Here is a 12099-nt window from a genome sequence, read left to right as displayed (position 1 = left end):
TATAGGATTCAGTTGGTAAGAAATGAAAATTTGGTGGAAGGAGTAATTTGGCAATGCGCTCTGGGGGTTGGTTTTTGTCAATATGAAGAGGAATGCTAAAAAGCTTTTCAGAATGAGGGTTCTGGACATATGGTGATGTTTTAGCATAGCTAGGTGTTTTTGGTTGTGAGGGAGCTGGAGAACGAACTGATGAGTAAGGATCATAAGGGGTGGCTAAGGCCGTTTGGTAATTTGGTCGGATATTTCCTACTGTTGATCCTAAGGGAGTAAATCTGTTTGTAATGGCGAGGGCCGATGAAGAGTCGGGAATAGACTCTTGTTTTACTGGTGCTGGGGTTTGGGTAAGGGTGGCTGGGAGCCTTCGTTACTGAGTAGGATTAGTACCCATTCTTCCCCTGCAAAAATTCTCTGGTTAGAAAATCTGGGATGCAATTCTGGCTGCCTTTAATGTATTCAATATCAAAATCAAAAATACTTAATATGGCTTGCCAGCGTGCAAAAATCTGTTTTGATGCAATATTTTGAACATCTTTTTGTAAAACATGTTTTGCAGATTTGCAATCAACACGAACTAAAAATTTTTGATTTAATAAATCATCTTGGAATTTGCTAATACATAATACAATAGATAAAATCTCTTTTTTAATAGTACTATAATTAGCTTGAGCAGAATTCCAAACTCCTGAATGGAAACGAACAATTTGTTCAGGAGCTTCGGAAGAAATTTTTTGTTTAAGGATACCTCCATAACCGATTTCAGATGCGTCGGTTTCGACTATTTTGAGAGAGCCGGGAGTTGGAATGCCAAGGCAAGGCAAAGTCTTGACATGATTTTTGATCTGTTTGACAATGGAAGTATGATTTTGTGACCATGATGGAGGATTTTCCTTGAGACGATCAAACAAGGGCTTACATTGTTGACGCAGATGAGGATAAAATTCTGAAACATAATTGAGGGATCCAAGGAATCTTTGAAGTTGGGTTTTATCAATAATTTGATCTGGAAATTTATCAGCAAACTGGATGACTCGATCAATTGGTTGGATAGTAGACCTGTAAATATGGTAACCTAAAAATCTAACTTTGGTTTGAAATAACTTAATCTTAGATGCCGATACAACTAACCCATTGGACCTAATGATCCTAACAAATGCATGCAAATGCTTCCAATGCTCTTCTATTGATTTTGAGAAAATTAATACATCATCAATATAAACAATTGAAAAATGGCTGTATTGATTAAAAATTTCATTCATGATATTTTGAAATTCACTTGGTGCATTTTTCAAGCCGAAAGGCATTACATTCCACTCGTAATGTCCGAAAGGAGTTACAAAAGCAGTTTTGTATTTATCAGATTCATGAATTTGAATTTGCCAAAAACCTGATTTCATATCAAATTTAGAAAAAACAGTTGCCTGAGAAAGTCTCTTTATCAAGTCTCTTTTGTTAGGAATTGGATATCGGATCCATTCTAAAACATCATTCAAAGGTTTGTAGTTAATAACCAGTCGTGGAGCACCGCGTTCTAATTCTGCGTTTTTCTGGACATAAAAAGCAGGGCATGACCATGGAGATTTGCTTTTACGGATAATTCCTTTTTCTAAAAGTTGATTAATTTCAGTTTTACAAAACTCTAAAACTTCTTGATTCATTTGAATTGGTCGTGCTTTTGTGGGGATTTTTGACTCAATAAAATCTTTAACATAAGGTAGTTTAACAATATGTTGTTTTCTGTGCCAAAAAGCATTTGGAAGATCGGAACAAATTTCTTTAGTAAGCTTATCGGAAAACTGGCGAATAGAATCTAATAAAGATTTGTTTGTTAATTGTTCTTCAATTCTTTTGTGAAGAATTTCTTCCTGTAAAAAAGCAATTTGTTGGGATTTTGCAGTAATCTGGTTGAGAGTTTTCGAAACATTATCTTTTTGAAGTTGTTTTAACTTTTTAAGATCTGTTTCCATGCAAAATTCAAAAGTAATTTTTTGGCCAAAAACCTTGGTAGAAATACAGTTATGATGAACTTTGAAAGGATAAATTAATGCAATGAAAGGGAGTCCCAAAATAACTGGATCAGAAATATTTTTGATTAAAACAAATGGAGTTTTAAAACAAATATTTTGTTGACAAACATGGGCTTTGGGAATTTCATATTTTAATTTCATCGGGGATTGATTTGCAGCGCTAAGTGTTTTCGTAGACTTGTGAAAATATTTAGTAGGTATTAATCCTTCTTGAATGCAATTTAAATCTGCACCTGAATCAATTAAAGCGATGGTTTCTAAATGAAAATCTTCGATTACTATCGTAACTTTAGAATACCATTTTCGAATTCTTATTTTATCTAAAAGACTTAAAACAAGTTCTTTTGAAGAAGAAGATTTAGCCGAGTGAGCGTCGGAATCGGAGTTTGAGGAAGAACCATTTTGTTCTTGGACGAGTTCTTGCGTACGTACTCTACTGAGTTGTGAACGAATTTCGGTATTTTCGGATTTTAAAAACTTAATTTCCGATTTGATTTGATTAACTTCTTTTTGCAAATCTTTGAGGGTGATCTCCTTTTTGTTTTTATTAAAACGTTCCAAAGTGGTACTGAGAGAAATCTTTTGAGAAGAAATTTGACTAGTGCCAGGTTCATGAGAAGAAATCAAATTTTTGAGTTTTTTCAAATAAAAAGATTTTAAATCAGGGTCATCAACTTTACTAATTAATTCCATTAAAAACTCTTCTTGTTCTTCTTGCTTATTAAGCACTGAAATTTTGTTACAACAAGTGTCCGTGCACCCAAACTTAATGTTTGGCGAGGAGACGTCGCTAGAACTGCTAGAGTCGGAGACGGAAAAATCGGGATTTTTATCAGATTGACTAGAGTCGGTATTTCTAATTTCTAAAGCCTGAATAAGTTGAACTTTCTCTTCTTCAGAGATTTTCAGTTGGTTAATAACCTTTTTAACCTTGCATTCATTTGCATAATGACCAAATTTGCCACACTTGTAACATTTTCCCTTTTTATTTTGAAAATCCTTTTTAGACTTTCGAAAAGGTTTTTTGTTTGAAGATGGTTTTTCATAAAATTTATTTGTCTGAAAAGGTTTGTTGGAAGATCTTTTGTTTTTATAAAATCTGGATTGATGTTTAGAAAACTTGCTGGTTTGTTGGGCTTTTTTCTTTTTACTCGAATGAGCGATTGGAGGTAAACCATATTGTTCACAAAATGTTCCAAGTTCGTATTTAGCAATAGATTTATCTTTATGAACTTGTTTTGAAATCTTCATGTCGATACACATTTTCAATCCTTCCTTTTGAATAACATTAACTATGTTACCATAAGTAAGGGTATGATAAGGTATGACACCTTCTTCATTTACTAAAACATTTCGAATTTTGTGAGCAAAAAGATTTGGTAAACCATTGATAAATTTTTCTTTCCAAAAAGGTTGATTACTATCTTCCCGAAGCATAACTCTGGATATGAAAACATCTTTATACCATCTGAAATCACTTAAGGTTGGACACCTTAAATTACTCAGTTGGTCGTGAATACGCGCAGTAACGTTGCTGGGTGTTCCTATAAAGTGTTCTATAATCGTATAAAGTAAAGTATTTACTCCGTCGGGTATTCCCTGTCCTATCGTTTCGTCAAAAATGGGAAATCCTTCCTCATCTTTTTTGACCGCAAAACGTATTTCATCTCTGGACTGAGAAGTTAAGTGCTTCTCCCACCAAGAATGAAGCATCCCGGTGAAACCAGTGACGAGAAGATCAACTATTTGTGTTTGTGTAAAATTGTGATTTGAAATGTAGCTATTAGCAACCATGGACATGTGTTGAAGTTTGTTCAAAAGTTCTTGTTCGGACAAGCCATCTATGTTCCACTCATAAAGTTTGTCGGCAGAAACTGAAAATTGATTTTGAATATTTCGTTCTTCAAATTGAAGGTCAGGAGGAGTTGGCCTGGGATACCAGTTTTTTGTGAGAGAAGTAGGGTTGACCGGATGAGTACGAATACGTTTTAAATCAAAAGTTGGTTGAAGATCAATGTTTTGAAAAATATTTTCAATATTTTGGATAGCAGAACTAGTTTCCGTGTCCTGAGAAGAATCAGAAGTATTTTCTTCTTCGACAAAAACATCATTGTTTTGCAAAACATTAACAACTTTCTCCTTTTTGAGCTCAGTGAGCATATGATCAATTCTTTGTAAAGTAGTCATGGATTTTAAAGCAGTGGAACTTGAAGCAGTATCAGTAAAATTTACTAAAGGTTTTTCTTTTGGAGAAGATTTTGGTTGAGACAATTTGTCGATTTTGGTTTCTATTTTGTCTAACTGTTTTCCAATGGTATGAAGACTTTGGTTTGTAAAATTATTCTGTTCAATGACAGGTTTAAAACCAGAATCTTCTTTTGGAATTTTAAAAGGGGTTGCGGGGATGTTGGTATTACCGGTGGAAATCAAAATAGTTTCTTTGGGAGGATGACTGGAAGAAATCAAAGTTTTGTCTTCCTTAACCCAATTTTCTTTGGTAACAACCGTAACTTTATTTTTTGTTTCAAAATGTTTTTCAATAAAATCAAAGAAAGATATTTCAAATTGGTATTGTTCTACAAAAGCTTTCCATTCGGCATATATGGCTAGCTTTTCTTCATCACAATACTTTTTTCTAAAAATATTTCTTCTGGGGATGTTTTCCTCAGAAGCGATGTCAGCTTTAAGCTTCCTCCATCGGATTTTATGTGGTTTATTTAAAACAAGTAATTGGTGATTCACCGATGTTGTTTCAAAATCAGAAGGAGTTGGAGAAGTGGGTTTTTCTTGGTTTGGAGGATGATAAACAGGATGTGCAACTTGTGAAGAGGTGTCGACAGACTTTAATTTGAGTAAATCATTGACTAGATCTTGTTGTGCAGCTTCCTGCTCTTTTAACTTTTTGTTTACTAAAGATTTGATCAAATCTTGATCTCGACCCAGTCTATCGGTTGACGTGGATCCAGAAAAAGACTGTCTGCTAGGAGTAAAAGATTTGTGTGACAAAACTGATTCACAAGATTTTCTTGCTGGACGATCAAAATTGATTTTAACTGTGCCGTCAAAATATTGTTCAATGTTGTCGAGATTAACGAGGCTGTTTTGGACGGAAACCGGCTTACTTTCATTAATTAAACACCAATCTGAGGGGAGACTGATGTCTGACCACCTAATGGTTCTTGGTACTCTAATGTTTGCGCTTTCTTGGGTTGTTTGGATTAAAAGAGTGTGGTCGCGAGGACTTTTGTTCAAAGCTTGAAAATTCATGTTTGTGCCAGTGACTTTGTAATAAATTCTAAAAATAAGTGCCAAAGGTTGTGTTCCTTCCAGGACTTGGTCCCGGAGGTTTTGATATTAAGAGTAAGAGCTTTTAAAACATGTGGGTCTGAAAGACTTATTGTGAGATCTGGAAAACAATCAAAATGGATAGGTCTGTTATATATATATATATATATATATATATATATATATATATATATATATTTATTTATTTATTTATAAAAATGGGCATTGTTTTTTGAGTCCTTACGATATCAAACTTTAACAATCCAAACCGTTTATTTTTCAAGTTGTACCTCATAGATCATCTTACAAAGTATTAGCTAAATCGAAAATATTGGAGGTATCTAAATGAGTTCAAAGAAATTGATGAACACTTTGTTCTTAAGAAACAATGAAATTTCAACGTATTAATTAAACAGGCAAATGGTTTCGGATTAAATTGAATTTTTGCAAGCATGATCTATGAATCAAGACTTACAAAATAAACGACTCGGATTGTTGAAATTCACTGTGGAATGGGCACATGGTTAAGAGTGATGCTTAAGTTAAGAGTGATCTATGAGTCTTTGATGCTTAAGTTAGTTAAGAATGATTAAGGGGGCACGTGGTTAGTGTTTAGGGTAGTAAATGGTAATAGTGGCTTTCTTTCTATTAAGAAATGACTTACATGGAATGGTTTATTGTTATTGTAGTGTCTCAGCTTAATAATACAATGTCATGTGTAATTTTTTTTTTTTCGTGCAAGAGGAAGGCATAGGGAGAGCAAGCATGTGATAGCTTGCATCATACTATGTTAGGCTAACAAACGAGTAATGTTTGTCGTGTTCTTGTCATTTTCGTGTCATGCTCGTTACCTTAACAGGTCGTTTCGTGTCAAATTCATTTTCTTATTAGGTGACCCAATTCGTTAATGGGTTATGTCATTTTGTGTTGGATTAACAGGCATGTAAGAAATTGACAAGCCTAACAACTAAATCTAGCAAACGATATTTTATTGGGTTCTTAACAGGTGATCCGACTTGTTTACGGATTCTTAATGAGCGACCTAATAACAACCTGAATCGTTAAGAAATTGATCTGAAATCCATTATCTTTGTATTATTCATGTCGAGCTAACAGATCATGCAAGAAATTGTCAGGCTACCCAAATTCTCCTTCTTCATTGATGTACTTGAAAATTTTATTTGCTGGAACTTTTGTTTTTTTACATTTTATTTTATCAAAGGTAAAATTCATTACCAAGAGAACACAAGTACATACATGGGGCCACTACTAAAAATTTTGGCTTTACCGACGAAATTAGTTTGTTGGCAAAAGTCAAAATTTGTCGGCAAAGAGTCTTTTTCGACGAAAAATTTTCTTCGGCCATTTTGTTAGGCAAAGCATGTTGTGCAAGAACTTTCCCAACGAAATTTGGTATTTCGTCGGCTAAGGTTCAACTTTTCCTGACAAACGCCTTTTTGTCAGCATTTACATCTTCCCCGACAAATATTTTCGTCGATAGAGGCCTTTTAAGCTGACAAATAATACTTTTCAGCCAACAAAATGTGTTTGTCGTCATGGATATTTCGTCAGCAAAGTCTTCTATCTCTTGACAAAATTAGTTTCGTCGGGAAGACAACTAATTTATAAAAAAATAAAATAATAAATGATTTAATGCTTAGCAACTACATATGCACATCAAAATACAATACACAAAAATTGTTAAGAAATAATACTTTATTGATTGACAAGTTTGGAACGTACATGTAGAGTACTTATACAAAAGCATGTCACCCAATAAAATGGACTAGGATTTTCTCCCCTCCTCTTTCCATCTCCTTCCATCCCCTCCTCTCATATTCTCTATTTTGTCTTTCTCTTTCTATACAAAAATTAATATAAGATGTTGACGTAGTTTAACTGTGACCGTTCAAATAAGAGGGAAGGGAAAGGGAGGGAAAAAAAACAAGGGAGAGAATCCTTCTCCTTTAGTTATCGGGTCAGAGCCTTGTGCTTTTGGGAGATGATGACAATATTATGTACTTTCAGATAGCCTCTAGGCCTTTGCATAAAGGTATTAATTTCGAGAAATGTCTTGTTGCAGCGCAAATAATTTTTTATTTTTTATTTTTCATTACAGAATATGATGCAAACTATCGTATGCTTGCTCCTTTTGCTACTACACAAACAGAAAATTACAAGAATTGAATCACAATAACGATAAACCATTTCATGTAAGTTATTTCTTAAAACAGAAAAGCCAATATTAACTTTTACAGGTATATAATTACCATTTACTACCCTAAACACTACCACGTGACCCCTTAATCACTCTTAGTTCAATGGAGCATCAAAGAATCTTCTGCTAGTACCAAAATGGTGCCCTTCATACTTTTCTTTCCCGTAGATTACTTAACATCTCCACTTGTTAACCGGAGCACGCCATTAGAGGCCACCTTCATCCACTATCCGTTGGTCCAACTTTTATTCGTCAACAAATTCAGTGAACACTCTGGACAACTGTATGATGTTGGACCAAGTGGCAAAGAGAAAAGCCACCCACGAGGAGAAGCTGAAGTTGGCATCTAGTTAATTGTATATGCGACTTGCTAGCTAAGGAGGATTTGAATTTACAAACGAAATTAACTTGGCTCCTTAATGATTTAGGAGAAGTTCTTCTTAAATTCACTATGCCGCCGATATACTGAACTTTATGTTTATGATCAGAACGGTTAATGTCATAAATTGCTCTGTAAAGATATTTCTTCAAAAATCATTTAAATATGAGACCATTTAATCCTTCAAATATATTAAAACAGATGGATGAACTCCGTAAAGCAATTACAAACCATCTATTTATTTACTACAGAATAATGTTACACGTATTATCTACTTGTATCATCATTGTATCATATCTCTAATAAATAGAGGAATAATTCAATTGATGGTACAAATACGGATAAAACTAACATTTTTATTTGCTATAATTCATTAATTAAAAAAATGTAATTTTAATAAATATTTCTTTTAAATTAATTTTTATAAAATAATATATAATATCAATAACATTGATTGTAAACACAAAATTTTATAAATCAACTATTAAAACTAAAGAGTCAATCATGATGCAAGACCAGATCCCATTATCCCTTTGAAAGCAGAATCTCGTGCATATTGCTAAAACTGAAATATAATATCTGTCAAACTTGTCTGTATCAATTTCTAGATTTTTGTGTGGATAAGATATAATTCTATATATGGAAAGTGGTTGGCATATGGACTTTGTGTTCGCTGAGTCATACATGCATGCATTAGTAGGTTGAGATCCCATTATCCCTTTGAAAGCAGAATCTCGTGCATATTGCTAAAACTGAAATATAATATCTGTCAAACTTGTCTGTATCAATTTCTAGATTTTTGTGTGGATAAGATATAATTCTATATATGGAAAGTGGTTGGCATATGGACTTTGTGTTCGCTGAGTCATACATGCATGCATTAGTAGGTTGAGTCCTTTATTTGAAATTATGACACGTGCTGAAGAAAATGGATTAATGCAGTGTGCTGGTACCTGGCTAGTAGCTGGAGTTAATTGTCTAGTGACCTTGTATGAGAAATTTTTCAGTGTGATCGATAGACGAAATGATATATTATGTGTTATTATATAAATTGTGGGATATGTGTGTTAAAAAGTTAATAACTTAAAAAATAAAATTTATCATCACTTCTATAAAAATACGTAGTATACCACTTATATTCCGATCACAACCAAAGAAATTTCCTGCTTGAGGACAAAGTTGGTCAGTCATTCCATCCCCAAGTTGCTACATAATTGACCAAATAACAGTTGTGTATAGTTTTTACTTTCACGAAATTTTTATTATATTTTAGTGTAGATCATGACTAAATAAATAAAAAGTTAAATGTGTGACTAATTGTTCATCCGTTACAGATTTAACGACCTAAAATTTACACACACACTCTCTAATGAAAGTTTATCCACATATCAAAATTGTAGCCTGCTAATGAAGAAATATAGGGTTTCCATATTGTTCAAAGTTGGCGTTTGAAGACTCCAAAGTAACTCGATGAATTTATTTGGACCATCTTAGTCACAATCCAAATGCACATTCAGTTCAAATCTATGTAAAAGTATAAGCTCTCGTTCAATGACTATGGTTAGCCCTCATCCATTAGTATAAATAGACCACCATGTAATTGCTCTACAACATAAACAAGGCAGTTCCCAACCTGCACCATGTCATTGCTCTCCTTCTTTCTTTTCTCACTACTTGCATTCATTGCTCAAGCTCAAGTTCCAGCGGATCAAACTTTCAATTACGTCAACGAAGGAGAATTTGGGCCTTTCATTACAGAATATGATGCAAGCTATCGTATGCTTGATCCCTTTGCCGCCCCCTTCCAACTTGCTTTCTACAACACCACACCAAATGCCTTCACTCTTGCTCTACGCATGGGTTTGAGGCGGTCGGAGTCACTCTTCCAGTGGGTTTGGGAAGCCAACCGGGGAAACCCGGTCGGCGAAAATGCCACCCTAACATTTGGTACGAACGGAAACCTTGTCTTGGCCCATGCCAATGGCAAAGTGGCTTGGCAAACCAACACCGCCAACAAAGGTGTGGTAGGCTTCAAGTTGCTTCCAAACGGCAACATGGTCCTTCACAACTCGAAGGGCAAGTTTATTTGGCAAAGCTTTGACTACCCAACAGACACTTTGCTCGTGGGTCAATCTCTGCGAGCCGGGGCGGTAAGCAAGCTCGTGAGTCGTGCATCCGAGAAAGAAAACAAAGATGGACCTTACAGCTTGGTGATGGAGCCCAAAGGGTTGGCTTTGTACTACAAAAGCAGCAACTCTCCAAAACCGCAACTCTACTTCTCATTTTCTCAACGTATTCCTATTCAGATGAACTCATTGGTCCTCGTGACACTAAATAGTGCCCCAGAAACTGATGAAGGTCATGCTTATGACCTAACGCTAGAATATCAAGAGGCCAACTCTTCCTCAAGTGGAACCTTTTTTCTCGGTAGGCCTAAATACAACAGCACATCGACGTTCCTTAGGCTCGGAATCGATGGGAATGTCAAGCTTTACACTTACAACGACAAGGTGGATATCGGTGCATGGGAGGTGACCTTCGCTCTTTTTGATAGAGATAATTCAATATGGGAAACTGAGTGCCAATTGCCCGAGCGATGTGGGACATTTGGCCTTTGTGAGGACAGTCAATGTGTTGCCTGCCCTTCTTCTAAGGGACTATTGGGTTGGAGCAAGAGTTGTGCGCCTGAGAAGCTGACTTCATGCGATGCAAAGAGCTTCCACTACTATAAAGTTGAAGGAGTTGATCATTTTTCGAGCAAGTACACTAGTGGAGCTGCTGTGAAAGAAAACGACTGTGCTAAGAAGTGCACTTCGGACTGTAAGTGTTTGGGCTACTTTTTCAAGCAGGATACATCAAGATGTTGGATTGCTTATGATTTGAAAACATTGACCAAAGTAGCCAATTCAACTCATGTGGGTTACATCAAGGCCCCTAACCACTAATTAAGTATTACCAAAATGGGATAGTGTTGAGATGTAAGCATGTTGCATATCATCACATATCAAATTCTGCTTTATGTTCTTCATTTGAATTTTTTTTGGGTTCTCAAATGTTTTAGTTCTACTTGCAATGTATGGCTACGATTATAACATCTCAATGGCTTTTAATATTCCAACTATCATAGCTGTTGTGTAGAGTAAGTCGTGCATATGTCGTGCACATGAGTGTGTGTTGAGTCTGTGGCTCGTGGAGTGTGTGATGCTCCAACGGTCACTTTGTTTTTCCCTTTGTTTTCAGATCTGTGTTCACACACATACTGAATGAATAAAAAGGAGTTATGCACTACAACCTTCTTATTCCTCTAGCTCTCTAATTTCTTTGCTCAAAACTAAATCGAATCATCAAATACAATTCAATTCATTAAGCAAACACTAATATGGGCTCAAAGCTTGGTTCGATTTGAATCAAGGGATGTGAACTGCCAATTTGGTTTCTAGGTTTTCCAACAAAGAACTCAAGCAATTCAAAGCTACGATGTTTGAATCTAGAGCTTATCTTCAAGCTTCAGTACTCACCAGAGTGAATTACGACTTCTGGTGCATCAAGTGGTGCATCAAGAGTAAGACAATTTTCAAGTCTCATAATATATGGAAGTTTGTTGACGAAGGATATAAAGTTCCTTCACATTCTAATGATGAGCTAACAGAAAAACAACAAATTGTTGCTCAGGATTTGATTGCTTATGATGCTAGGGCCTTGGGATTCATACAAATTCAGTCTTGGATGAGATTTTTCCTCAAATTGAAATTAAAAGATGACCAATGCAGCTTGGGATAGTTTGAAGCAAGAGTACAGAGAAGACTCACAAGTTCGATCTGTGAAACTTCAAGGTATTCGACAAGATTTTGAATATGTTTGTATGAAGAATAACAAATCTTTATCTGCTTATTTGACTAGACTAATTGATTTAATTAATCTAAGTAAGGATGTATGACGAAGAATTGTCAAATAAAAGAACTGTTGATTAGTCATAGTCCTACATTTGAGAATATTGTGTTTATGATTGAGGAGACTAAGAATTTGAGTGAGATTGATTTGAAGGAAGATTTGTGAAAAACAAGTTCATTTGAGCAACATCAACAACATGCAATTAACAATTAAAAGGCGGAATCATGTTTTTATGCACTCAAAAACAAAACTTAACCCATGAACTTCAAAGCCTAGTAGATAGTTGAACCAAGACTCAACTC

The 12099-nt window shown here is 35.1% G+C and overlaps 1 protein-coding gene across 1 annotated transcript; it reads left to right on the top strand.

The window, feature by feature from the left end:
• Nucleotides 1–9279: 9279 nt before the first annotated feature.
• On the top strand, nucleotides 9280–11197 carry LOC137743333 (epidermis-specific secreted glycoprotein EP1). The gene has a single exon (XM_068483205.2). It carries the CDS (start codon nucleotides 9547–9549, stop codon nucleotides 10849–10851), a length of 1305 nt encoding a protein of 434 aa, XP_068339306.2. The 5' UTR covers nucleotides 9280–9546; the 3' UTR covers nucleotides 10852–11197.
• Nucleotides 11198–12099: the final 902 nt, after the last annotated feature.

Source organism: Pyrus communis, chromosome 11 (genome assembly GCF_041283825.1).
Source record: "Pyrus communis isolate YQ-2024b chromosome 11, ASM4128382v1, whole genome shotgun sequence".
Taxonomy (NCBI): domain Eukaryota; kingdom Viridiplantae; phylum Streptophyta; class Magnoliopsida; order Rosales; family Rosaceae; genus Pyrus; species Pyrus communis.
Note: the sequence above shows the minus strand (reverse complement) of the source record. Positions and strands in the feature narration are given on the sequence as shown.